The following is a 27,872-nucleotide window of genomic DNA, read 5'->3' on the forward strand; positions in this document are numbered from 1 at the left end:
TAATAATAATAATAATAATAATAATAATAATAATAATAATAATAATAATAATAATAATAATAATAATAATAATAATAATAACTCTTCTTTAATTTCTTTGATTATTCTCATCATTTAAAACCCATTTTCTGGTAATTGAAGATTAATCAATGCTTAGAAAAGAACTTGAACATCAGATTCGAGAAGAAATTACAGAAAAAAAAATGTATGGACATTTGCAGCTCAATATATGAAATTATGCCAAAAAAGAAAGAAAAGAAAAGAAAAAAAGATGATAATTATTTTGTTTATTTCTTCTCCTCTTTCTCCTCTTTCTTCTTCTCTTCCTTCTTCTCTTCCTTCTTCTCTTCCTTCTTCTCTTCCTTTTTCTCTTCTTTTTTCTCTTCTTTTTTCTCTTCTTTTTTCTCTTCTTTTTTCTCTTCCTTTTTCTCTTCTTTCTTTTCTTCTTTCTTCTCTTCTTTTGCAGGACCAACAGATGCAATATCTACTTTTCCAACTTTCTTCAATTTCTTCACAATTTTCACTGCGTCCATTTGACCAATCACTGTCAATTTCTGTTCTTTTACATCTGCAACAATTGAATCAACCCCTGTTCATCAAAATCAACAATTATTCAATAGATCAGCCCTTAATTAGTTACATAAATTATTTTCCATAAATTTTAAAAATTATTTGTATTAAAAATTTGATTTTTTTTCAATTTTTGTTAAATCACTTACCATATATATCTGCAGCTGCTTCTATAGCTTTTTGCTTTGTTTTATCATCAGTCATCGTTAGCACCTTTAACACAATCTTCTGCTATGAAAAAAATAGTAAGAACAAAATTAAATTAAATTATAAATTATATACATATTTTAAATAATTTCTCTTAACATACATATATTTATAATTAATATAATATTTATATATATATTTATATAGCTAATTAAGCATGAACATGTGAATGAGGAATCTAAGAAGGGAAGATTTTGTGAAGAAAATTAAATTAAATTAAAGTAATTAGGATGTGAAAGGGAAAATACCTGAGCCATTTGAAGAGGAATTAGATGGGGTGTGAAAACAAGAATGAAAATGAAGTTTAGACTTTAGAGAATTTTGATGAGGCTTTTGTTGTACCTATATAGTACTAGAGAGTAGAGAGTAAAGGGTGTGAGGTTTTGTAGTTGGTTTCCTTTTATTTGTGTGTGTGACTGTAGGGTCACATCAAAACACATGGACCATTATAAATGCAATTTGTTTTTTCTTTTTTGCCGCATGGTGCAATTCATGAAGAGCACACATAACAAAGTTATTTTTTAAATCTCAATATCTTCAACATAATCATATCTTATCTCAATATATAGTTTATTTATTTTTTATTTAGTTAAATAACCAATTATATATATATATATATATATATATAACTTTGTTATAATTTTTTCTTATCCCTTCTTTTTTATTATCCAAATATTTTATTTATTTCTTAAAAAAAATTATTGATAATTTTATTATTTATTGTAATTTATTTTACTTTAAAAAATTGTAAAATTACTTACTTTTTTATAAAGAAAATGGATAGATGTATATTGTCTATTTGCATGCTAATTTTTATTAAATAAATAATCAATAACAACTATAAATAAAAATAAAAATATAATATAATATAATAAACACAAAGATTAGAGAGGAAAAATAATAAAAAAAGAAATTTTCTTTTTGTCATAATAATTGTTTTTTTTTTTATAATAACCACTTATTTTTTAATAACTCTTATTTTTCAACATAATTTATTTAATAATGTTTTAGATTCAACCGGTGAGTAAAAGACACGCACATATTTTTTTTTTTAAAAAATATTTGTATTGGGACACGATGAACTGAAAAAAACACAACAAAATAAATGGTGAATAAGTTTATGATTTATGGAGGCATTGGTATTTATATATGCACAAGTTGATGGAAGAATTCATTAGTTAAAATTTGGCATCACTTCTTGCATGGGCATCACACTTTGTAGGAGTTGGTGTTCATATGAAATTTAGGGAAAATTGTTTTGAAGTAGGTGAATTGGTACTCATACACTATACACTGAGCATTGAAATTTGGCACATGAGTGTGACGCTAACTGGCCACTACCCTACATAGCGAAATAAGTATCATTCCTCCATAGAAACAAATTAATAAAACAATAATATTTAAATTTAATTGTAATTTTAGTCTCTATTTATATTGATTTACGAAATTTGTCTCCCTATTTTAAAAGTCGACAGTTTTGGTCTCTTTCTCTGATTTTTTAATTAAAAAATGATGACGTGAAATGTTTTAAATAACGTGGCATATGATACGATTATGTAGAATAATTAACTCCCATGAATTTGAAATAAAACACCGTGAAAATTTAAATTTCAACTTAAGAAATTTTTTATATTTTTAATTTAATTAATGACAAATGAATAATCAATGCATCTAAATGGTTCTATATCATATAATTGTATGTCACGTCATTTAAACTATATTAAATTGCATTCTTTTTTAGTTCAAAAATCTTAGAGGTGGACCAAAATTGTCGACTTTTAAAATAAGAGAACCAATTCCGCGAACCAATATTAAAAATATTAATTAGTCTGTTGTTTGTTGAAATTTAAAAAATATTAAAAATATAATTAGTAATTCAATAAATTAATCAAATGTATAAATAAATAGTAATTAAATAAATTAATCTAATGACTTACTTTGAAACAATGTAAAAATTGATCAACTTCCCTAATTTGAGGTGTCTTATCCTCTTTTATCTCACCCCAAGACAACCATGGTTTTTTATATTTCTCTTGTATGACTTTAGCAATTGCCTTTACAGATGATTTAAAAGGAAGATATCTTCAAAGTTTATATGCAAATTAAATATAAAAATAAATTAATAAAATTAATAATGTAATTACATGCAATAATAATGAAATATTTAATCAATCATAGTTTACATACCCATCTCCTTCTGGAATGATGACAATGCGGTTGTAGCAATCAACACATCCGGGATCCATTATTTCGTCTAAGGTATAAGGCTCTACTGGGACCTCCGGATATAGAGGAATAGCTCAACCACTAGTACCAATGGTCGGCATCGATACAATTAACATAAGATTAATTAATAATGAAGTATACATAAATAAATTATAACACTGACATAAATAAAGAAATATATATAAAATATAAAAATATATATATAAGGTGTCGTTCATTTCAATTACAATATATAATATTATAGATATAGAAACACACATATATATATAATTAATTAATTGTCTTCGTCTTCGTCTTCGTCATCATCGTCGTCGTCATTTGATGAGTGAATTAAGTCATTGCCTTCATCATTCTCTAATTCATCTATTTCTTGTTCATCAACTTCTTCTCCAATGTGTGACTCATGACAAAGTTGACTAATAGTCTCATCTCCAATCACATGATCCAAATTTGACATTTCATCCATTTGAAATGCAACTTCTTCATTTTGACCTGCTTCAACTTCTTCGATTCCACTCGTTGGTCTTGTTTTGATTGCAGCACACCAACCTTGTTTGCTTCTGACAGTTGATGGATAAGGAACATAATAGACTTGTCTTACATTATGGGCCAGGGCAAATGGATCAAACCGTGGATATTTTTTGCTCATACGAATGTCTACAGTATTGGATATCAAATTTATTTTAGTTCCTCTGCTAGATGGATCAAACCACTTACAGTAAAACAACACCACTTTTTTCGCATAATCTAGGAACGTGTAGTCAATTTCGTAAATATGCTCAATTATGCCATAGAAATCTTCTACTACACCACTATCAGAGACACTTTTCATACAAACTCCACTATTAATTGTTTCTTTTCCTTCAGTCCAAGATTCGGTGTGAAATTTGTATCCATTGACGTAATAGGTGTGCCATTCTTTGAAACTTCTACTCGGGCCCATAGATAAGTGCCTTAAGTGGATGTTGATAGGAGTTTGTTCTTCGAGATGCACTTGTTGTTGAAACCATAATGGGAAATTTGAATGTATATCATCAGATGATTGTCCCGTATTTAAAAATGCCCTGATCGATGACCATATATATGGTGAATATCAATTTAATCATATAATTAAATATAATTAATATGAAGAGAAATTTGAAACGTACTCAATGTATGGTTTAACTTCGGTGCAGTTAATCAAAACGTGAACATGTGCCGCATTAAATACTTTGTCGCTTGGCCAGAAAATCGGAAAATCCCTACCAGCATGATGACCAGACAAGCAAAAAACTGATAAAGCATGTGGATGACGTATAACACTATCAGTAGCGTTTCTTCCGTTAACTGGTGACAACGTTTCGTTGTTGAAATAATGAGAACAAAAGTGTGTTGTTTCACGGTGAAGGTAAGATGAACAAATTGAGCCCTCAACTCTAGCTTTGTTTTTCACCGACCGTTTTGAATAACCCATGAACCTATAATATACAAAGAGATGTACAATAAGCTCCATGTATATATAAGTTGAAGTATATTGAAAATCAAGTATATGTATATATATATCACCTTTCAAATGGATACATCCATCTATACTGAACTGGTCCACCAAGCCTAGCTTCACTTGCAAGATGCACTGAGAGATGCTCCATGGAATCAAAAAACCCAGGAGGAAATACTTTCTCCAACTTACATAGAATGATCGGAATGTCATTTTCCATCTTGATGAGATCTTTATCATAGAGTGTTGAAGAACACAAATTCTTGAAATATTGACTCACTTCAATAAGTGGGTTCAATACATGTGTCGGTAAAGCACTAAAGGCAATAGGAAGTAAACACTCTAAAAATATATGACAATCATGACTTTTCATCCCATGCATCCTCCCATTTTCCACATCAGCACATCTTGCCAAATTAGAACAATAACCGTCAGGCGTCTTCAGCTCTTTGATCCAACGATAAACAGATTTGGCTTCATCAGTAGATAAAGTGTAATTCGCACGAGGTTTTAGGGTCTTGCCGTTTTGTTCCACCAACAACAAATCTGGTCGTCTGCAATATATACCTATGTCTTTTCTGGCTTTGTCATTATCTTTTGTTTTTCCTTTCACATTCATCACAGTATTAAATATGTTGTCAAAGAAATTTTTCTCAATATGCATTACATCGAGATTATGTCTCAAAAGATTATCTTTCCAATACGGTAGATCCCAAAAAATACATCTTTTTGTCCAATTGTGCCATTGTCCATAACCTTGTGGTTTACAGGCCACACCATTAACAACATGTACCTTTGGCATATCTTTTACTTTATTCCAAACTTGTTCTGATGTCAACTTAAGCGGGGGTCCTAGACTTTCTGCATAGCCCTTCATAAATGCAGCTTTGTTCCTTCTAAATGCATGATCAGCAGGTAAAAACCTACGATGCGAGTCAAACCACGATGCTTTCCCGCCAAATTTTAAAGTAAATGCTTTTGTATCTTCCATACAAATAGGACAAGCTAATTTACCATGGGTGCCCCATCCTGACAACATCCCATAAGCGGGGAAATCATTAATGGTCCACATCAATGCAGCTCTCATCATAAAATTTTCTCTCCGAGCAATATCATATGTCAAGACACCATTCCACAACCTCTTCAAATCGTCAATCAAAGGTTGTAAAAAAATATCAATACCAGTTGTAGGATTAGAAGGACCTGGTATCACAGCAGCTAAGAACATATAAGGTTTAGACATACACATATTAGGAGGAAGATTGTAAGGAGTAACAATAACCGGCCAACAAGAATAAGGAGTAGACGATGCTTGTATGTACGGCGTAAATCCATCTGAGGATAATCCAAGTCTTACATTGCGTGGATCTGACGCAAAATCAGGATGCATTTGATCAAAGTGTTTCCATGCCTGACCATCAGACGGATGTCGCAACTCGCTTGAATTTCTTCTATTCTCATAATGCCACGTCATATTTCCTGCAGTTTGTATTGATGCAAACAATCTCTGCAATCTTGATACAATAGGTAGGTAAAACATTGCTTTCCTTGGAATTGATTTTCCCCTACTTACCCTAGAGTTATTCCTTTGGTGATACCTTGGTTGTTGACAAAACTTGCATTCAACTAAGTTAGCATCATTCATACCAAATTCATTGTCATAATACAACATGCAACCTTTAACACAACAATCAATCCTCTTGACACCTAATCCTAACTTTGACACTAACCGTTTCGCATCATAATAACTTTGCGGCAAACCATCTCTAACAGGTGTTGCATCTAGCATCATTTTAGTCATGAAATCCAAAGCTAAATCAGGAACATGAAATTGAGACTTTAGACCTAATAGTCTAATACACATTGATAACTTTGAGTTTGAAGAACCTTCAAACAACGGTTTATTTGTCTCTTTCAAAAGACCATAAAATCTCTGAGCTTCTTCATTGGGAAGTCCATCGGTATCGTCATATTGATCTTCATTGAATGACAAATTAACCCCAACAGCATCCGAGATCATATCATTCATCGCCTCAAAGTGTTGATAGTTATAATAATCTATACCTAACATAAAATAAATTCATATTCTCGTATCTCTTTATGTCAAAATACAAAACTCAAAAATAATATTTTAAAAAAAAAAAAAAAACCCTCTCAAACAAAATATTCATTATTCTCATTCCTATATCATCATATTTTACAAGCCCTAAGTTTATCTATATCATATCAGTTCCAATTATCTTTAAAGTTTATCTATATCAATAGAAATTCTAATTAATTTTAGTAAATATTTTAGTAACTACAACGAAAAATGGATATCAATGTCTATAAGATACGATTAAATTATAATTTAATTTATTTAAAAATTAATTAAATATAAAATAATTAACATTTCAGCAAACAATTAGAAGTATAAATTTTTTATGAAAAAAGATAATACTTCAACTTTCTAAAAATTGAAAGCATAAATTTTAAGACAAAAAATTTACATTTGAATGAAATATACCATAAACATTGTCCTAAGTTTTTTTATCACAGTGCATGTCAAAATACGGCTACTACCTAATTTCCATTTATGAATTCCATTCTTAACGTCAAAACTTTGCCTTAAAAAGCAAAAAAAATATAATAAAAGAACCATCATTATAAGCTTGGCTTTGGTCATTCTACCTATACTATAGTTGCAAATAATCATATCATAGTATGTAGGAAACCATATTATTATACTTTAATACAAACAGGGGAACACAAAAATCCCTTAAAGATAAGGAATTTGTATATAAAACGAAATTTCTTGAAAGAAGAATCGGAGCAAAATCATTTACTTTAACGTTGGACATGTTATATATGGGTTCCACAAATGTTACAAATGATTATAGTTGGAGATCCATCAAGGTTTTATATGTTGAACAAAGTGGATCCATCATGTCATTCATTCCCTCTTGGTCTCTTTTAATTATCTACTTACTAAACTTGAAATGAATGATCACATTTTAGTTCTAACTAATCCATAATCATAATATTCCGCGGATATTTAATATTGTATATACTACTAATAAACGTGTTTAGAATTGAAATTAATTGATCATAATCAAGAAAACTTAAGAAACAAAGCAAAACAGTTGAGAGGAAGACAAGAGAAGGCCATACCAATAATTTGGGCACATGGAACTTTGCTTTGCTAGGCCAACATCTTTTTTTTTTTTGGCAATGGTAAAAGTCAAAGTGATTTTGTGTTTGAGATTTCGAAAATTTCATATTAACACTAAATCAAATATTTTAAAACCACAAAAAACTTTAACATTTATTCATAATTAATGTAAAACTAATTTACTCAAAGTTTATAAAATACTTATAGATGTATTTACATATTATTCACAAACTACAAAGGTCATTAATCACATCATAAATGAGTTTCAAATTCAAGTTCTCATGAAATATGAGTTGACTCAATCAACAAATTATTTTTTGACTAGACTCACACACCTTAAGCGAAGAAAAATAAACGATCTCAAATTTAAACGAATTATCTACAATTAATGTCCTTGGAGGCCGTAAGTTATCCCTTTTGATATTTTATTGACACCCTTTTGGTATACTAGTAGTAGTAGGTTGAATCAATATTTGAAACATTTGAATTTGGTCACCCCTTTTTATAAATACCCTTATGAAACCAAACGACATCCATCATAGCATTACACTTCCCGGGGTTGTCAAAGGAATAAAATGCACAATACACAAAGAGGTCAAACACTAGAAGATACAAATACTAATAGCTTTGTTGTCATACAAATAACACAACAACAAGAAGAACAAGAACAAAAAAAAATTAATCCTTCTAATTTCAAGTTAAATTTCTCAGCAATGAAACTCTTTCACCGTTTCCGCAAGGTTCTCATGCGGTTTGTATTCTCTGTTCCTTCTTCTTCATCTTCTCGTAGATCATCAACAACGGATTCAAGGCATAGAAATTCTGAAAGATTTGAACCACCAAAGACTTCATGTAGTTCATATTACTCTTCTTATTCTCATTACAATGAGGCAATTGCAGATTGCATTGAGTTTTTCAACAAAGAGGGTGTTTTGGATGCTCGAAAATCAGATGTTGTGTAACATGATTTTTAATTCATGTCCTTATTATACATATGTTTCATTGTTCATTATAAATATGTTTATGTTACTCGAATGTGTATATGTGTGACCTCTGATTCATTCACCCATTAATTCATTCTTCATATCAATTGGCTATTTTGTTGTTTTATTGATTTTCATATTGTCATTCATTTTTTATTTTATTTTTTTATGCTTCCACCATTGTATTTTATTTGAATATAATTGGTCTACTTGTTGGTAATGCAAATGTTATTTATATTTTTGTATTTGTTTGTTACCTCAACAAAATTAATGTACCAAGATTTATAATATTGATGTATTTGGTTCATGTCATGAACATGATATATCAACTTTTGTTAATGAAACTTTAATTTAATTGTCTTTTTATAAAATTGAGTAGAGGTAGTAAATTATTGATTCATTCGTGATTTTTGAATCTTTGGTCATGTGATTATGAGTAATTAGAACGCATTCCCTTAATATCACAATATTGATGATTATATCATTTTATGAACAAGCACGTATTAGTATGCATTATGCGCGTCTATCTCGCAATTGTATAGTCACAAGTTTTTCCTGATTATATTAACTCTTTTAGTTAAAACATTGATTCTGGGGATGGTATTTAAGCAAAATGAAGTTGAAATTGTAATTTCGATTATTACCATCTCCTTCTCTTGATGTAAGTCTAAGAAATTATAAAATTAGTTGAATTAAATTTGTATTTTTTTTATTTAAAGTTTAACTTTAGAGGGAGATTAAATTTATCTTTCTTTTATTATTATAATTATTATTTTGAGAAAATCATAATTGTTAATTTTTTAGTTAAAAAAAATTAAACAAATACACATTAAACAATACGGAAATTTTTTTATATACAAATTAGAAAACAGAAAATATTTTACATAACTTAAATTTTGTTTTCAAAATTTTCAACGCACATTAACAAACCAAAAAAAAAAAAATGAGATAGCAAAAATTTCAAAAACAAAATTTAGACCTATTTATTGTAACTGCATTTTTTTATTTGAGCCTATTTTCTTTGTTGTAAATTCACAACTCACAAGCCTTTTCTTTTATAACTGCGTCTTTTTAATTGGGCCTATTTTTTTGCAAATCTTCTTGGGCATATGTTAAACTTACATATTCAAACTTGGTATAGTCTACTATTACAAAATATGAAAATTTTACCTTATATTCCCACATTTAACCTTTACCCTATAAATGTAAGAAAACAATATTTTTGTCCTAGTATAAATCTTAAAATATGCAATTTTCTTCCTTTCACCTTTACGTTTTCCAGTACACAACTTATATTCCGAAAAACTTTTTTCAATAAAGAAGTTACACTCCAGACAACTTTTTCCAATAAAAAAGTTATACACTGCAGAAATTTTTTTCTAAGTTTTCTATAAAAGAAGTTATTTTAAAAAAAATAAAAAACATTTGATATGTATCGCAAAACTTATTCACAAGTTTTCCAGTAAACCCCTCTTATACCGGAAAAACATATTACAAATATTCTGATAAACCTTTCCTATATCAAAACTTTTTACAAATTTTCTGGTAGTATACATTGTTAAGCTTATGTAATAGAAACCTTTTGTATTGGAAAACTTTAAAAAGTTTTCACATAAACCTTAATTTGAGTTGATAAAATAATAAAAAAAATCAAGAATACATTTAAGATTTTTTAAAATTTGTGAGATATTGATATAAATGTGGGGGATAGAGTACATTCTTTTTACAAAATTCCAAACTTATCTTAATTCTGAACTTGCCCAAAAGATAGTAAAAGAGATAGCGAGATACATAAATTTAATATTGACCCAATTTAATATAAAATTTATTTATTCAATGGATGAGAAGTAATTTTTACATTTTTCAACCATATAATTCACCTTTAGTTTTAGATATTACAAAATAGAGATGTCATGGATTAGCCCCGAATCAAATTACAAGCAAAACCAAAATATGAAAAGATCTAGCTGAACCAAATATGTTGTTAACTTTTACTAATCCTTCCAAAAAAACTAATCCAAATTTTTACTAGTTTACAACCCAACCCAACCTAATAAACAGTTCTGTTATGGTTATGGTTAGTGAAAACGGTTTATCATGAAGTCAAAGGCATAACTAACAACACCAAACATGTCTGTTTCTGTTTCTGTTACCGTTCCCTCTGTCGTGGGCCCCTTTCTTTCCCAATCCCGCCGGCGGTTGCGGCGATCGACGACTGCCCTCCGATCCGATACGGTGTCCGTTGGCCCAGCCAGATTATTGAGGAAACTAAAACAAGAGTGTGGCACTCCTCTGCCCCTTCTTCAGTATGTGGCCGATACCATGTCCTCTGAAATGCGGGCCGGGCTTGCCTCCTATGATGGGCCTGGGCTTCCCATGATACCCATTATGTCCACACTCTTCCTACTGGGTATTTATCTATCTATTTATCTATGTTTTCATTTCCTTGATTAGCTTATCTCCCTTCATGATGATCCACAATTATTTTTTATTTCTTATTTTATGAAATTATTATTTATTTATATAGGAATGAGAAAGGATTGTTTTATGCTTTAGACCTTGGTGGAACCAACTTTCGTGTGTTGAGAGTGCAATTAGGTGGCAAACATGAACGTGTCATTGCCACTCAATTTGACCAAGTTTCTATACCTCATGATCTCATGTTTTCTACATCCGAGGTTTTTCTTTCTTTCTTTTGTTTTTATTTTAATATATATATATATTCGAAATGTGGTAATTGAACAACCAAAATTTGACATGTTTTGTAACAACTTTTTAAGTGGTTAATGCAATTCAATGTGGTTGATTAATTACTTTAATAGATAGTTAATGGATACACCTGAGGTCGAAATCCATTAACAATCAACATTACTTTATTAATCATGAATTTGGACGTAATCATCTACAATTTTCAGGTGTTCAAATCTTCATGTAATTGAATTTCTCACAGTTGTAGTTAATCACGTCCAATCTTGTGGCTAATGAAGTTATGTCGTGTTTCGACACCATAGTAGATCATTTAACTATCTACCGTGAGTATATTTTTTTTTGAAACTGTTTTTATTGAGCGTAATTAACCACATATTTGAAATGTGTTAACCATGTAAAAAGTTTTATGAGAAACTTGACTAAATTTAGTTGTACAAAAGTCATATCTCTTTTGGAAATAATAAGGTTGCATTGCATGTTTGGTTTGTTGTTTTCTTAATTGCGATATACTCTGATAAGTATCAGAAATTTAATAATTGAGAGAAAAAGGAAAGCCATAGCTTCAGAGTTCAATTGAGAAAACTTAAAAATGAAATCATACTATATTTGATAAAAAGATGAAAAATGATACTTCTATTTATGTTGGTTAGTGAACACTAACCTTCTAACTATTCTAACTAATTGTAACTAACTTTCGTTATTCTTAACAATAAGTAGGAGCTGTTTGACTTCATTGCTTTGGGGCTAGCAAAATTTGCTTCCAAGGAGGATGATAGATTTCATTTCCCCCAAGGACAAGGAAGAAAGAGAGAGATTGGGTTCACATTTTCATTTCCTGTGAAACAAACTTCTATTGATTCTGGCATACTAATTAAGTGGACCAAGGGTTTTGCTGTCTCTGGAACTGTATGTGTTTCTTTACCTCTTTCCAATCTTTAATTAGGCACCATTTCAATCAATGGTTTAGTAGATATTTTTGCAATGTCTTGAGCTTATTTTTGCACTTATGTCATTAATCACTATCATTAACTAGAGTTCTATATTTACTATAGTTAAATAGTAGCAAAAAATATTAACCCAACACTAGCATGCATGATGCTGAAAATTGAAACTCTTTACACAGGTAGGAAGAGATGTGGTTGCTTGTTTAAATGAGGCTATGGAAAGGCAAGGATTAGATATGCGAGTTTCGGCTCTGGTATGTTGTTGTAACTAGTATTCTGACTCGTGCAACGCACATGAATATAAATGTTGTTTGTATGTTATTTTAAGTATATTATCTATTAATTGCATACCTAATAGGTTAATGATACCGTTGGAACACTAGCTGGAGCGGAATACTGGGACAATGATGTTATGGTTGCTGTTATTTTGGGTACTGGAACCAATGCTTGCTATGTTGAGCAGATAAGTGCAATTCCAAAATTACAAGGCCACGTCTCGTCTTCTGGTAAAATGGTTAGGAACATTGAACACTCTCCTTTATTTCTTCGTATCTTGTTCAAATTCTATAGATGAATTAGTTTGTTTTAATTAATGTGAGAATAAACATTGTTTGATTCAGATCATTAGTACTGAGTGGGGGTCTTTTTCAAATGGTCTCCCTTTAACTGTTTTTGATAGAGAAATGGATGCTGCTAGCATCAATCCTGGTCAACAGGTAAGTTTCCGCATCATCTATGTTTTACTTCTTCCGTCCCTAAAGGTACGACCCTTTTGAGATTTTTTATCTCTTTTTATAGGACTCTTTTCAAAATTTCAACTGCATTATTATTTTCTTTATCAACATACCCCACATCATGATTTTTTTTTTCCTTCTGCAGTTCATAATAAATACTAAATGAAAATATAAACTAATTCTCTCTCATGATAGTTAAACTTGTAAAAAATACCAATATCAATAGTCAGCAAATTTAGTCAATGCGGTCGTATACTTAGGACGGAGGGAGTAGTTTTATCGTTTTGACAGAGTGACAGCCAGAAAGGTAATCTCTTGATATCATTGAGCAGATCTTTGAGAAGACAATCTCAGGAATGTATCTAGGTGAAATTGTGAGAAGAGTGCTAGTCAATATGGCTGAAGAGGGTGATTTGTTTGGAAAATCTGTCCCTCAAAAACTGTCTACGCCTTTCATACTCGGGTAAATTTTTACTCAATTTAAATTCTTCAGCTGTCATATATAATAGTAAGAGAATTGCTAGCAACATTCATAGACATGTTAAGAGTTCTGATTGCTAATAGAGTTTGGTGATATTAAAATTAGTGCCATTCTATATTAGCATATATATATGACACATTTTTTGCTCCCAAGTATTTATTTTTCCTTTCTTTTCATAGTTAGGAAAAAAAAATTTGTTCATATTTTATTTCTAAAATACACATTATGTTTATAAGTCATATCTTCTGTTTAATTCTTTTGAGTTTTATTATTAATATATTGCTAGAATATTCTTATAATTTACATATAAATTTTACAGGACCCCAGATCTAAGTGCCATGCAGCAGGATAGTTCTGATGATTTACAAGCCGTTGGTACCCTCCTCTATGATAAAGCAGGGGTAAACTTCTTGTACTAAGATGTATTTGTTGCTTATATTTGAGATCAGATGAAGTATTATTTTTAAAGAGTACCTCTTTGAAATTGAATGTACCTAAATGTTAAACTTACTCTTTCATGATATTAAAATGTGAAAGATGATCCTCAGAGTATGCTTCGATTGAGAGTTTTTGAGTGTTAAGTCTATATTTTTGTATATATTTGAGATTTTAAATAATCGAAAGAATAACATGATAGATGATCATACAACATTTCAGGTTGAATCCAATCTATGTGAAAGAAAAACAGTTCTAGAAGTTTGTGACACAATTGTAAAGCGAGGCGGAAGCTTAGCTGGTGCAGGAATTGTTGGGATTCTGCAAAAAATGGAAGAGGATTCAAAAGGTCTTATCTTTGGAAAGAGAACTGTTGTTGCAATTGATGGGGGTTTGTATGAAAATTATCCACAATATAGGACTTACTTGCAAGATTCAGTCAAAGAGATATTAGGAACTGAAAAGTCAAACAATGTGGTAATAGAACATTCAAAAGATGGTTCTGGCATTGGTGGTGCTTTATTGGCAGCTTCAAATTCCATGTACAAGCAAGATTGAACATGTAGTTCAAGTAGTATTTAAATCTTGGAACCTTTTGATGAGGCATGGAGTAAGATATTTGAAATGAAAAAAGAATACATGGCCCAATTACAATTAGTCGGAAATGGAGATCTCGAAATCTTCTTGTTTTTAAATCAAAAGAATTTGAGTTGCATACACATCAAGATTCTATCGTGGTAGTGGCTGAAAGTTTAACTTCGCCGATTCTTAAAAAAATATTTTGCTTCTTAAAAAAATAAAAATAGTTCTGACTTATGAATGTGTTTTTACTTAAATTAAGTTAATGGTTGTTGTTCACCTGTAAAAAGATTCATACACCAGAATGGTATTGAAACAAATTAGATGTTATGCATTAATTTTAGTTTGGTTTTAGGATAATTCTCTCTATTTGTTTCTCTATTGTAGTTTGCTTGTAAGGCATTCTATACACCGTGTGCATATCAATAATACAATTCATTTTGAATAAGGAGACCATAAAAGACTTTATAATTTTCCCAAGAAACAAACATCAATATTCGTATTTTACTAAATTATCTTAATTATATTTGTAATTTCAAGAATCATAATTGTATGCTATTTGTCAAAAAAATAAAAAATAAATAAATTATTAATTCCGGTTCTTAAACTATCACTCAACCCTCTCCAATTTGGTCCATGAATTAATCCATTGATTTAGTCCTTCGCTTACATTAAGAATATGAGATAAAGTGATAATTTAAGGCTAAACTTACCGATTAACAATAGTTCAAAGACTATTTATTTAGTCAATGATTAGTTTCATGGTTGTCGTACTTATAATTTATTCTAAAAATGTAAAATTAATTTTAATTTATAGTTAAAAATTATAGATTTTGTATCTAAATGTGATTTTTACAATGAAATTTACTCTTCAACCTACATTAACATAAATATATCTAAACATAAATTATTTTACATTCAATTTATTTTTAAATAAAATCAATTTTTATCATCGATAAACCAAACATACACTTTATTAAAATTTTAATAGAGTTTAATGTATATATCCTAACTTAATCGATAAAATTATAATCAATCATAAAAATAACTTTATAAGTAGTTAGGAAAGAAACAAAGGTATAAAATCTTTTTAACCCATGTATATAAATTAATTTGGTTTCAATAATTAGTGATTTATTTATTCTTAAAATAATATGTATATTTGAAGTTGAAGTTTGAAAAGTCAAGAAAAGTAAGGAGAGCACCGTAACGGGGTAAAGGTTATTTACATTACACGGAAGTTATACAATACAACCTCCACTCACTACATACGCGAATAAATTAGTGGAAAGTATAAACAGATTCAAATCTTCGTCTCTTGCAAATCAAATCAATTCAATTCATCGTGTTCTCCTTTTAATCGCAAATCCATTTCCATTTCCTTCGAAATGGTACTCTCTCTCATTCTTCTACTTATCTATTTTCTATTCTAATTTCATTTTCAATTAAACAAATAATTTCGCCATTTTCGCAGATCCGATTCATTCTTTTGCAGAACAGGCAGGGCAAGACCCGTTTAGCCAAATACTATGTTCCTCTCGAAGATTCCGAGAAACATAAGGTCGAATACGAGGTACTTACTTACCTTCTAACTTCACTTCTCTTCTTTTTTTCCATTCATTATTCACTCTTTAACCTAATTTTCTTCATTTTTCAGGTTCATCGCCTCGTCGTCAATAGAGACCCTAAATATACTAATTTCGTTGAGGTATCAATTTTTCTTCACTTTCTCGCTTTCCATAATTAACGAGTAAAGTTTCATGTAATGGGTCACATTTTGTTGCAGTTTCGTACACACAAGGTCATTTACAGGCGATATGCTGGATTGTTTTTCTCACTTTGTGTTGACATCACTGATAATGAGTTGGCATATTTAGAGTGTATTCATTTGTTTGTTGAAATTTTGGATCACTTCTTCAGCAATGTCTGCGAACTCGATTTGGTTTTTAACTTCCACAAGGTTTCTTATTCTCTTTCACTATTCACCTATTCAGTATTTTCATTGTTGTTCATTGTTCACTTACTTTTATGTTACTTGTAGGTCTATCTTATACTTGATGAATTCATTCTAGCGGGTGAACTGCAAGAAACTAGCAAGAAGGTATGATTTTTTTGGCGTTACTATTCCATGATGTGATATTGTGATTGCTATCATCGAGCATATTTCTCTGCTTATGAATATTGTGGCTTGATTGTTGTTTATTTATTCACAAACAAATTTTGTGTTTGCAGGCTATCATTGAGAGAATGGGGGAACTTGAAAAACTTGAGTGAAACATTACGTTTCAGCAGGGTCACAATGGTTTGGAGATTATGATGATTTACCTGTGCACTTGGTGTGATTTTTGTATTTTAATTGTGATACAGAATTTTGATTTTTTTTTTCCTTGAGCCATGTATTCTGTACACTACTAAGGCTTCTTAATTGGCTTGTGTTAATATGTTGTAGACATTCACAAAGTCAGGGTTTTTAGTAAAGTAACCCTTTTTCATTGTCTATGTGTTCTGTTATAAAAAAAATTGGGCTTCCTGATAAGTTAGCAACACACCGAAGATATACAACTGGATAATTATACTATATAAATAAACAAATTCAGAATGATTAGATTTGATACTATAAAACAGCCAGTGTTGAAGTATGGTAAATGTTATAATTTCAGTATTCCTTTCTCGCCACTTTCATGTATATGCACGGCAACAATTGTGACAGGTTTTGCACTAAAACCTGGGTAATGAAACAATGCTGTACCTATACTTGGGAACCTGTCTCTAATTTCTTCACATATAGAATTGAGATGAAGATCTTGCCCATTTGTCATGGATGGGGGAAACAAGCTGCTGCTGTCGCCCTGAGATTGGAGTAATCTTGGATCCAAATATTTCTTGTGATGCAGAGGTATGAGGAAAGATGGCTTGGGCGCATGGACCCACCGTAGAAGAGTCATTCCTTCCAATTTGCCAATTAGGGTTTTGGGTCCTCACTGTATTGCAATTCACAGAAGACCTACCTTGAGCTGCTTGTTGCATCTCCCAAAAGTTTTGGTGCTCTTGTTTACTATTTGAGACTGGTGAACTATATTGAGTTCCACATAATTGGCTACCATAATAATGAGGTTGTTGCAACCGAAGCTGCAGAGAATTAAAGCATTATAGAATGACATTAGCATGATATAGTAGTCATAAGATCAAGGGAGTATATTTATAAGGATGTTAATTTGCATGGTTATGTTCTTTGGTTGTTAGAGTAGTTTATTCAATTCATTCATTGTGAACAACAAACTTTAGCCACCTCATTTCATATATTAAAAACACAGAATACTGATGTTAGGTTCTAGATTTTGTTTGCTTAATGCTTTTATGACAAAGAAAGAGTAATTAATACCTGTGGTCCTACAACAGTCCGTTGATCAAGGTAAACTGTCGAAACATTTCGACTCTGCGGCGTTGGAATTGGCATGACCCTTTGTTGCTGTGCTAGTGAATGAAAATAAGGCACTTGCAACTTTGAAAACGGTTCCAACCTATTTCCAACTTCATTATGATTATTATTGTCGACCTTTAATCCATAACTTCCGATTGACAAGGACAAGAAGTTGAAAGTCTGCATAATAAGGACAGTTATCAGAACATGAAAGAGGATAAGATTATTGAGAAATGCCGTTACGAAAAGTAACCTTGAGCTTACTTGCTTTTGAGGGCCATATAATGCAGGTGTTGGAGCAGCCTGAGATTGCTGCAAAAGAATTCCATTCTTACTTTCATTGGGATTCCTCGCAGTAGTAACTCCATTTCTTATTCGGTTCGAGTTGTGTACTTCGAAAAGAACTCCACACTTTGATCCTTCTTTGTAACATTCATGAAGCTTAGATTCTTTGAAAACTCCTTGCTTTGGTACTTCCGAAGTCTGGATTGTATGACTGATGTAAACATGAGTTGCACACCTTTTCTGTGATCTTTTATGAGTAGTAACAGGTTCAGAAATCTGCACAGTTAATTATTGACAACAACATAGGTATTTGAGTGGAGAGCATTATTTAGGACTAAGCAATTTTAACATTATAGGGGCCAGTCGTGCAAGACAGCGACAATGGTCAATTTGTGAGTCTTTACCTTTCTACTAGACGAACAAGTTAAAGTTTCCATCAAATCCAAAGACAAGCCTGGCCACAATGCAAGACTTTCTGAGAAAACAACAGAAAGATGTCCAAGAATTAGTCATATTTATGTAAAAAAACTTAGCCTATACTTTATCATCAACAAAATAAGAATTCACCACTATTAAAAATGACATTTTGTTGTTTGTGGAAGCATACCAACTTTTCCTTTTTCATTGATCAAATGCTGTTTTTGCTTTTTGTCCTGAAATGTGAATGTATCACGCCAATAACATCAGTACTACTAATTCAAATAATTTTGTTTGAAAGAACCATACAAACTAAGAAAATTATAATGCCTACTGCTTCTAATTCAACATCTGGTTTCCTCTCACATTGTGAAATCCGTGATTGTCCAGTCATATTTAATCTGAAATATGATGACAAAACATGTTAATTGTAACACGCCGACACGAGTCTTACATTAATGGATACAAAAGACTTGAAAACTGAAAAGTATAGAGATTTCAGAATGTAACTGAAAAATACTCACCCCATTGCTAGACACAATTCAGAGTCATGCAATGCAACTTTGTTGCAAAATTCAAGCTTAACAATCCCAGGCATGGTCTGAAGATTTATTGTTGGAGTAGTGCTATGAGATGCCACCAATAACTTAGCTCTCTCAGATTGTTCTTGACCAATAGTTTCATTAATAGAAGTGATTTTTGAAGCTTCACCATGTAAACAACTTTCAGGACAAAGAGTTCCACCTTGACCAGTTACTGAGGCTAGAATATATCGCAAAAGAAAAAGGAAAATAAATATGCACGAGTTAATAACTAACAAGGATCGCAGCGCAGGCAAATGAACACGCGTGAAAATAGAAGCTTGCATTTGTAGCTTTTGTGATCATAACAACAAACACAGGCTAAGACAAGTGTTGTGGGAGAGAATAATTATTATGTAATAGAGAAGGGTGAAAATAACCTTCAATAGCAGCATTAGCATTCTCCTTCATGTTCTGCAAAACTGAAGAGTTCTGTATCAAAGATTCTCCATCTAGTTTCTTACAAATGTGATTGGAGCCACTTTGAGGAAACATTCCAGCCAAGGCATACAGAGTCTCAGCTACCTCTTCCTCATCTTTTGTGATGGACACAGAAACTTCTTCTCTTTGGGACCAGTTTTGGAAAATTCCTTGTTTCTAAATGAAACAAAATTCCAAGTTAATTAAAGATGAAAAAGAAATGCTTAGAAAACTAAGCAAAAGAAATGCTTAGAAAACTAAGCAAAAGATCAAGTTTTTGGAATGTCTTACAATACTCACTTTTGACTTCTTTACATTATCCTTTTTAGTTGATTCTATTCCAATGATCTTATGGTTCGCCTTTTCTGAATCAAGTAAGATCGATTCGCGACTGCGCTTCTTCGTGGCTGAAATTGATAACGGAGAACGCAAAAATTAAAGTTCATACTTTTTTTAGCAAAAGAAAAATCATAATAGTAATAATATTTTTTCACTTCTTAACAAGATTAGATAAAAGAACTAGACATGTGAACTTTATAAAAGCTTATCCACAAAAGCACTTTTGTAAGTATTTATAACAACTTATGTATGTGTCCATAACTTGTTTGAGATGACTTTTGGTCCTTTCTTCTATTTCCATGCTGTTTCGAATTTTATTTTTACAGAGAAAACAAATAATGACAATGCAAATAAACAAATAAACACAAACAAACAAGGTTCGAGCTTTGTTAATGGAAAAACTTGTTTATCAACAAAACCCGTGAATACTTCACACCTATAACATAAATTTATAAGTTATAACATGCTAACAAAAAATACACAAAACAGCTTATTGACTGAATTTAAGTGCTTAATATGAAATTTCAAATAATATAAGACATTAAGTAAACTTTATACCCAAATATGCCCCTTTGGCTAATTAAAAGCTTACTACAGTATCTCTCTGAAAAGATATATTTTGCTATAATTCACAAACAAAGAAAAAGCAAGAGAATCAAGAGTCTAAGTGCTTAACAATCATCACAAAGAAAAAGCAAAAGCTTCAAAGATTGCTTCAAGTCTAATCCAAACTCAGCAAAAAAGAGTTTTCAGGGAAGAATAGAAAGACATTGAAGATTAAAAAAAAAAAGCAAATAAAAAAGTTTTGATTTTGAATTAGAAAACCGCACTCACCTGAGCGTAGCTTCCTCGGAACAGAGGCAAGACAAACACCATTACATCCATTCAAAAACTAAGAAAAAAATGAAGAAAACAAAACCATAGTTATTAAGCATGAAAGTTCATAAATTTATAAACTTTAAACAAAACACAATAAAAATTACATTTTTAGGAATCTTAAATCTCTTTGGGTCATGTTGTTTTTGAGAAACATGGCAACCCATTTCAGATATTGATGTAGTAACACTAATCAAGCTTCTAACTTTTTCTCCCTTGTTCGATTTCTCCGAGGATTGAATAGCAGAAACACCAAAAACTATGAGTCAGAAAGAGAAAAAAAAAAGGAAGTGAGTTAGATAACAAAGGAAAGGAAGAGAGTGAGAAATGAGAAGCGTTATCTACAAAAATTAAACTTTTTGTATAAGAAAAGAGAGTGAGAGAGAGAAAAAAAAGACAAATGGTAAAATGGGTTTTGTTTGTATGCTGAGAAAAAAACAGAACGAGTTGGTGTGATGCGTAGTTTATTTACCACCGAAGAATTTTTTGTGTCTTTCAGATTGTTGTTTTTTGGCTCCACGCTTCAAGTTTCGAGTTTTGTCCATTTGTAGTACTTGACAGTAATAATATCATTAACAATGAGGAAGGTAAGAAGGATTATGTAAGAGAAGAAAAATGGAAGCAATGTGATTTTGTTGTTGAGTTGATCTATGTGGTGAAGTTGAGAGAGTGAGTTTTTGTTTGAGAGAGACAAAACAAAAGCCAATTCGAATGGGAATGAGGTTGTTTTGTTTGTACTTTGTAATGTGACTGTGTAGTTGAGTAGAAAAAGGATGGATAAAGAATGCACGCAGTTAACATTTTCTTATATTATATATTATAAATTTATTATAAAAAATCTTAAAATTTTGAGGTATTGATTTTAACTAAACAATTTGTAAAATTGAAATAGTAGATTAAATGCAGTTTTGACCGCATTCAATTGAAAAATATTTAAATTAAAACAGTCACACTAATCTCCTTAATCGAATGTCTAAATTTTAAAGAGGATTATGATTTGTTTTAAAAATTGAAAATAGTATTCTTCAGTAGAAAAAAGAGGTAGAGGAAAAGTAATTGATGTGTGGTGTGCATATAGAGAATTGGGTAATTTGTTTGTGAGAAAAAAAGGAAAGAATGAAGTGGATATAAAACTAACTAGCAATAAAGGACAATGCACGAGAAAAAGCACCCCTCGAAATAGTGTACAGTAATAATAGCAGTGAGTATTTATTTGGGGGCATTGAATTTCATGCAATGGATCTGTCTGGTTTCATGAGATTAATCGGTGGGAGCTATGATAACAATCATAATTTAGGCATTGGCCTATGTTTAGCAGTATGACATATATATATATATATATATATATATATATATAAACTAAAAGCGTTTTTAATGTGAGAGATGAGAGTATCATCTGAATTAAATTAAATAACTGAAACTAAATGTCCACTGTAAACATCTTGTGTCTTATTTTTTTTTAATTCATGCACACCTCCTCTTCTTCTTCCACACAAATATGCAATGAAGTCTTTATAATATTTCTCACCGTAAATATTTGTATGTAGTTAGATAATTTATCATGTTAATAAAATGTACTAACTAAATGTTTAAGATTTTCTCATAAATGTGTGTTGACACATGAAGTTCAAAACAAAAATCTATCCATTAAATATAATCTTGCTTCAACATTTTGCAGTGAATTAAAGCACCTAAAAAATCATCATTTTTGACTATTGTAAAAAAAATATCTACGATAAAATGTATTATTGACCACAGAGTAAAAAAAAAAATTTGTGAATTCTGAATATGAATTGTTAATGTGAGTTAAATTAAATAACTGAAACTAAATGTCCACTGTAAACATCTTGTGTCTTATTTTTTTTTAATTCATGCACACCTCCTCTTCTTCTTCCACACAAATATGCAATGAAGTCTTTATAATATTTCTCACCGTAAATATTTGTATGTAGTTAGATAATTTATCATGTTAATAAAATGTACTAACTAAATGTTTAAGATTTTCTCATAAATGTGTGTTGACACATGAAGTTCAAAACAAAAATCTATCCATTAAATATAATCTTGCTTCAACATTTTGCAGTGAATTAAAGCACCTAAAAAATCATCATTTTTGACTATTGTAAAAAAAATATCTACGATAAAATGTATTATTGACCACAGAGTAAAAAAAAAAATTTGTGAATTCTGAATATGAATTGTTAATGTGAGTCGAAAAAGATACAGATTGTTAGTAAGATTTATCTTATGAGTCGAAAAATATGTATTATTGACCTCATAGTAAAAGATTTTGTGTGGTTCTCGAAGAAAATGTGCGATGGTGTGGAAGAAGGAGATGATGTGCACATGAATTAAAAAAGAGAGGCGCGTGAGTTTTTAGTTGACATTTTTAATATCATCCATTAATTTTAATCAAAGGCTGAAAATTGATATTCTCATATCTCACTTTAAAAAATCCTCGATATGTCTTCTATATAATATGACTCTTGTTTGTTAGAATGACATTAAGGATATATTTGTTTTGATAGAAGTTGGAGAGAGAGAATAAACTTCTCTTGCATGGTAGAAGAGAAATATCAAAGATTGATATTAAAAAGGTATGGGATACGTTAAAAAGTTTTTTCTTCTCATGAATGAAAAGAAAGTGTTGGGAACATCATTTTTTAGATTATTTTCATTTTTATCTATGGTTTTGAAAAATGTTAGTAATCTTGGATGATGGTATTTGAGTCAATTCAAAAAATATAACAATTTTTTTTTCTCTAGTACTTCTCAATGACATTCTAAGTCATCGTAATTTTATAAAATAAATTAAGTGTGTTTGGTTCTATGTTTACATTGATGATCTCGCATTCCAAGACCAATATCATTGTGATATTTAACATCTAAAAAAGATAGAGTTTTATTGAACATATTTTTCTATTTTCCAAACAAACACTATTAGTAATTTTTATAAAATTATTACATCTGTTTGTTGTGATTTTGACAAATTTACTTTGATATGAATAATTCATTTAGTGGGGATTCAGATGGGTCGTGACATACACATATATTGGAATAGTTAACTAATAATTTACACATAAGAGATCGAATATGGAAAGAGTCTTGATTTTAACTACATCGCTAGAAGTCATTAATAAAATAATTGAGGTACTCCCTCTAGTTTTGAATACAATAGAAAATTAAGTTAACAAAAATTATTACAACTTTTTTTTGTGATTTTAACAAGTTTACTTTGATATGAATCATACACTTAATTCATTTAGTGGGGATTCAGATGGGCCATGACAAACATATATATCGGAATAGTTAACTAATAATTTACACATAAGAAATCGGATAAGAGATCAGATGTGAAAAGAATCTTGATTTTAACTACATCGTTAGAAGTCATTAATAAAATAATTGAAGTACTCCCTCTAGTTTTGAATACAAGAGAAAATTAAATTAACAAAAATTAATATATTTATTTTTATTTATTCATTTTCTCATATATTTAAGACTCGAAAAATTATGATCTGATGGTTAAGAGTCATTTGCATAAGAGTGATGAAAGAACCATTCTTATATGCTATGGATGGAGTGGAGTGCATTCTCAAAATTGTCTTTCATGAAAATTTGTTCTACGGAAATAATAGCGGGTATAAAGGTTAAATCACCCAATAGATATGGATGCAGTGGTGTCTCTACTCTAATTTTCTATCTTCTATAAACAAAGTTTGCATTGGAGAATATATGTTAATTATCTCCCTTCACCAACTTTTCTATTTTAAACTTTATAAAGCTTATATTCTAATTAACAAACAAGACTTAAATTTTTCAAATTATTTTCACACTCATAGTGTACGAGACTAATTAACTAACTAATTCAGGTGGGCCTCTCGTTACTAAAATCGGATCAAAAGCTATACAAATTAAACTTTGAATTGGGCCTCAAAAAAGAAAGTTCATAAATCTCTTCTCCTTTGGAAAACGGCCCGAACTATTGGATGGTAGCTAACTGTGGCCCACTAAGCCTCACGGGTTTGAAGGTAAACATGACATCAATTGTTATTTAATTGTAAAGAAAATATATACTCAATCCAAACAAAATTTGTCATTATTGTGTGTGAATTAATAACTGATTGGTTTGTAATTTTAATTGCAACAAAACAAAATATTAGATATTTCAAATAAAAATATCGAAGAAGAAATTCTTATTAATACAAATCATCGGCAATAGAAACAAGTAAATATAAATATATATACTAATAGAGAATGATTGAAAGCGATCACAAATAATAACCCACAATGAGATTATTACTTTTAAAAATTAACACTCGACAATTCAACAGGTATTGAAAAAACATAACCAAAGACTTAATTGTTTATTGATGGTAATTAATTAACGGTAAATGTGGGATATTTATGATTATGATTATGATTAAAAAAAAATTAAGGACACTTGTGTCTGCCACCGTGGGTAGTCAAGGTGGCATAACAGGGACACACATCTTCGTTGCCAGCAGTGCCAGGTGGCACACAGTTGCAGCGACTACAACAAGTCCCACAAGCTCTATGGCACATTTTTTGTCTTGATGATAAACGGCACCTTGCCCTGCATGCTCCTTTACAATCTACAAATAATCATAAATTATTTTAAGAGTTTTATAAAAAAAAAATATTTTTTATTTTATAAATCAATTATATAAAGATAAATTTAATTTAATATAAAGCATAAAAAAATGCATGATGTTGTGAGAATTTTTATATTTGAAAAAGTAAAATTAATTGTGTGATGATACAATAAAATCAATAATTTTTCTCCTAAAAATATATATGTTGTAGTTTAGTGAGTACCTATACGCTGAAGAAGAGAGCCCTGCGTTTGTGCATATGCCTGAAGTTCATGAAAAGCATATGCATAAATTAGTAAGTGTAGATATATATTAATATATATTATGCCTATATGATTAATTAAAAGAAATTACATACTGATTGATCAGTTGCATCAACAAGATGAAGAAGGAGAAGTGATGCGAGAAGGGAAGCAACTAGAAGCTTAGAGAAAGCCATGGAATATGGGTTTATTGGAATAGTTGATTGCTAATGCCAAAGTGTGTGGAATGATGAACAAGATGAACTAGTATTTATAGCTATAGTTGATGAAAGCTTTATAATATGGAAAATGCTATCAAATATCTTTAGTATATTTGTTAAAATATTAAAATTAATTTTTTTTATACAAATTGTATATTTAACATTTTAAAAATTAATCTTTTTTAATTAAAATTCATTTTAAAACATTTGTTAATATAACTCACCGTTAAAGTTGTATAAACAAAAGTCGCTAGCTAACAAGTTAGTCAATTACTAATTAAGTACGGATTATAAATTATATATGAAACAATTAATATTATGGCTGCTTTTGAATATAAATAATTGATGTTCAAAAATATAAAAATAAATATTAACTATTTTATTATATTTAATATTATTATTCTTTAATTATCTTTTAAAAAATTTAAATTTTCTTTTATAATAATCTTTAATATTTAATGAGGGTGAGTTAGAAAATACAATTACTTTTTTCATTACTTTAAAAAGTTTGAATTGCTGTTTTAGTCCTCTATTATTATCGATTTATGAAATTGATTCTATATTTTAAAAGTCAACAGTTTTGATATTTCTCATATTTTTTAACTAAAAAAACGATGATTTTACATATTTTTAATAACTGACATACAATTCTATAATATAGAATCATTTAAATGCATTAATTATTCATATATCATTAACTAACTTAAAAATATGAAGAAAAAAAAGTTGAAGTTTAAATCTAATTTTTTATGACGTTTTATTTCAATTTTATAAGTATTTATCATTTTATATCATTCTATTATATGTCACGTTATTTAAAGCATTTCATGTTATTAATTTTTAGTTAAAAAAATTAAAATTGCCAATTTTAAAAAAAGAAAATTAATTTTATAAATCAGTAAAAATAAAAGAATTATAATTATAATTTAGCTTTTAAAAAAATTAGACGACGCTAACTACTTTTAGTAAATTGTAATGTAATGATGTGGTGCATACGCGGAATAGACCTAAACATGAAGGTTGGTGGTAGTGACTTGTTGTGAGGGGAATTTGGTATTGAAAACTGAAAAACAAAAGATGGGTCTAATTTATAATTTGGGGACCAAACATCAAAGCTGGGTGATAAAACGCAATTGCTTCTGTGTGAAGCGTATCAAATTCGGCTGTCTTTGAAGAATATTAATTTAGCACCTAGCTAGCTCATAGTTTCTCTATATTTTTTGTCACAACCCCACGACTCTTGCCAAATTAAATTCATAATTGCCTAACCTTAACTCATATTTTCAGACCATAATCACGAATTTTGATCAAAATGTAGAATACAGGCTTGTGTTTAATTAAGAACAGTGTGACAATATATAAGAAAGCCTTGTCCTATTGTTTGGTTGTAAAATCTGGTACGTGTGAGTGTGCTGCTGGTCATCTATATCATGAGTCAAATTAAGGAAACGCCACTTGGTTCTACTTCTATAATGAATTACAACCAAAAATAAACTTATTAAGAAATATTTATGCTTTACATGTATATCCTGGTAGCCTAGGCCCACCTAATGAGAAACATATGTATCCACGTGTCACATTGAAAAACTGTTTGATTATATCTCTAATACTCCTTTTGATTATTTTTATAGAAAAACATTTAAGTTATAATTTGATATATGAAAAATTGATATATTTGTAAATTATTATATAATTAATTTTGTATCTATCGTATCTCAATATGCATCCCCTGTACCGTATATTTTCTCTTTTGTCTCTAAAATCCTTTACTCAATCCATCTTCTTCTCCCTGAAGTGGTTCTTCGATTCCTTTTATTGAATAATGATTTTCTTCGAAAAATTAAAATGAAAATATCCTTGCTTCTCATGATGCAACCATTACCCGCAAAATACCATTTTACATTGTTCCATATTCTAGAAATATTTCCAATTTGAATTTGCAGCACCATTACACAAGA

The 27,872-nt window shown here is 30.0% G+C and overlaps 6 protein-coding genes across 10 annotated transcripts; 3 read left to right on the forward strand and 3 right to left on the reverse strand.

The window, feature by feature from the left end:
* Nucleotides 1-72: 72 nt before the first annotated feature.
* LOC101493842 (heavy metal-associated isoprenylated plant protein 39-like) lies at nucleotides 73-1,250 on the reverse strand. Of its 4 annotated transcripts, none has more exons than XM_012715390.3 (3): nucleotides 1,026-1,250; nucleotides 720-801; nucleotides 73-568 (listed from the first exon to the last, which is right to left on the reverse strand). In XM_012715390.3, the coding sequence occupies exons 1-3, from the start codon at nucleotides 1,032-1,034 to the stop codon at nucleotides 288-290; spliced, it is 372 nt and encodes a 123-aa protein (XP_012570844.1). In that variant the 5' UTR covers nucleotides 1,035-1,250; the 3' UTR covers nucleotides 73-287. The 4 variants fall into 4 exon arrangements, with proteins under 4 accessions (XP_012570844.1, XP_012570845.1, XP_004499269.1 ...); XM_012715391.3 differs by having other exon boundaries at nucleotides 720-798; nucleotides 1,026-1,237; XM_004499212.4 differs by having other exon boundaries at nucleotides 73-589; nucleotides 1,026-1,211.
* Nucleotides 1,251-8,189: 6,939 nt separating this feature from the next.
* LOC101501380 (uncharacterized) lies at nucleotides 8,190-8,859 on the forward strand. The gene has a single exon (XM_004499237.3). The coding sequence runs from the start codon at nucleotides 8,207-8,209 to the stop codon at nucleotides 8,591-8,593; it is 387 nt and encodes a 128-aa protein (XP_004499294.2). The 5' UTR covers nucleotides 8,190-8,206; the 3' UTR covers nucleotides 8,594-8,859.
* A 1,626-nt stretch (nucleotides 8,860-10,485) lies between these two features.
* On the forward strand, nucleotides 10,486-14,922 carry LOC101494379 (hexokinase-2, chloroplastic). The gene is given in 10 exon segments (XM_004499214.4): nucleotides 10,486-10,994; nucleotides 10,997-11,024; nucleotides 11,142-11,292; nucleotides 12,041-12,229; nucleotides 12,447-12,521; nucleotides 12,626-12,781; nucleotides 12,888-12,983; nucleotides 13,334-13,464; nucleotides 13,802-13,883; nucleotides 14,140-14,922. Coding segments are annotated over 10 exon segments (1,494 nt in total). The 5' UTR covers nucleotides 10,486-10,744; the 3' UTR covers nucleotides 14,476-14,922.
* A 785-nt stretch (nucleotides 14,923-15,707) lies between these two features.
* Nucleotides 15,708-16,993, forward strand: LOC101494688 (AP-2 complex subunit sigma). Its single transcript, XM_004499215.4, has 6 exons — nucleotides 15,708-15,887; nucleotides 15,971-16,069; nucleotides 16,154-16,204; nucleotides 16,283-16,456; nucleotides 16,538-16,597; nucleotides 16,729-16,993. The coding sequence occupies exons 1-6, from the start codon at nucleotides 15,885-15,887 to the stop codon at nucleotides 16,768-16,770; spliced, it is 429 nt and encodes a 142-aa protein (XP_004499272.1). The 5' UTR covers nucleotides 15,708-15,884; the 3' UTR covers nucleotides 16,771-16,993.
* Nucleotides 16,994-17,076: 83 nt separating this feature from the next.
* Nucleotides 17,077-21,543, reverse strand: LOC101495010 (uncharacterized). 2 transcript variants are annotated; one of them, XM_004499216.4, is made up of 12 exons: nucleotides 21,308-21,543; nucleotides 20,943-21,094; nucleotides 20,794-20,851; nucleotides 19,912-20,027; nucleotides 19,581-19,797; nucleotides 19,144-19,381; nucleotides 18,954-19,020; nucleotides 18,810-18,855; nucleotides 18,607-18,677; nucleotides 18,182-18,478; nucleotides 17,879-18,097; nucleotides 17,077-17,625 (listed from the first exon to the last, which is right to left on the reverse strand). In XM_004499216.4, exons 1-12 carry the CDS (start codon nucleotides 21,378-21,380, stop codon nucleotides 17,275-17,277), a joined length of 1,905 nt encoding a protein of 634 aa, XP_004499273.1. In that variant the 5' UTR covers nucleotides 21,381-21,543; the 3' UTR covers nucleotides 17,077-17,274. The 2 variants fall into 2 exon arrangements, with proteins under 2 accessions (XP_004499273.1, XP_004499274.1); XM_004499217.4 differs by having other exon boundaries at nucleotides 19,921-20,027; nucleotides 21,308-21,541.
* Nucleotides 21,544-25,001: 3,458 nt separating this feature from the next.
* Nucleotides 25,002-25,961, reverse strand: LOC101495554 (gibberellin-regulated protein 1-like). The gene is made up of 3 exons (NM_001364766.1): nucleotides 25,810-25,961; nucleotides 25,675-25,714; nucleotides 25,002-25,451 (listed from the first exon to the last, which is right to left on the reverse strand). Exons 1-3 carry the CDS (start codon nucleotides 25,888-25,890, stop codon nucleotides 25,270-25,272), a joined length of 303 nt encoding a protein of 100 aa, NP_001351695.1. The 5' UTR covers nucleotides 25,891-25,961; the 3' UTR covers nucleotides 25,002-25,269.
* Between the last annotated feature and the right edge of the window lie 1,911 nt (nucleotides 25,962-27,872).

The sequence above is a fragment of the Cicer arietinum genome, chromosome 4 (genome assembly GCF_000331145.2).
Source record: "Cicer arietinum cultivar CDC Frontier isolate Library 1 chromosome 4, Cicar.CDCFrontier_v2.0, whole genome shotgun sequence".
NCBI classification, from domain to species: domain Eukaryota; kingdom Viridiplantae; phylum Streptophyta; class Magnoliopsida; order Fabales; family Fabaceae; genus Cicer; species Cicer arietinum.

Coding starts and splice junctions, on each gene's coding strand:
- LOC101493842 (XM_004499212.4), bottom strand. Junction 590..719: donor AGCAGCTGCAGATATATATG/GTAAGTGATTTA, acceptor TTTGATGAACAG/GGGTTGATTCAATTGTTGCA.
- LOC101501380 (XM_004499237.3), top strand. CDS start 8,207: ATGCACAATACACAAAGAGGTCAAACACTAGAAGATACAAATACTAAT.
- LOC101494688 (XM_004499215.4), top strand. Junction 16,205..16,282: donor AATATACTAATTTCGTTGAG/GTATCAATTTTT, acceptor ATTTTGTTGCAG/TTTCGTACACACAAGGTCAT. Junction 16,598..16,728: donor TGCAAGAAACTAGCAAGAAG/GTATGATTTTTT, acceptor TTGTGTTTGCAG/GCTATCATTGAGAGAATGGG.
- LOC101495010 (XM_004499216.4), bottom strand. CDS start 21,380: ATGGACAAAACTCGAAACTTGAAGCGTGGAGCCAAAAAACAACAATCT. Junction 19,382..19,580: donor TGCTAATGCTGCTATTGAAG/GTTATTTTCACC, acceptor GATATATTCTAG/CCTCAGTAACTGGTCAAGGT. Junction 19,021..19,143: donor GAATTGTGTCTAGCAATGGG/GTGAGTATTTTT, acceptor ATCATATTTCAG/ATTAAATATGACTGGACAAT.
- LOC101495554 (NM_001364766.1), bottom strand. CDS start 25,890: ATGGCTTTCTCTAAGCTTCTAGTTGCTTCCCTTCTCGCATCACTTCTC. Junction 25,715..25,809: donor TTGATGCAACTGATCAATCA/GTATGTAATTTC, acceptor CATGAACTTCAG/GCATATGCACAAACGCAGGG. Junction 25,452..25,674: donor CTCTCTTCTTCAGCGTATAG/GTACTCACTAAA, acceptor GATTATTTGTAG/ATTGTAAAGGAGCATGCAGG.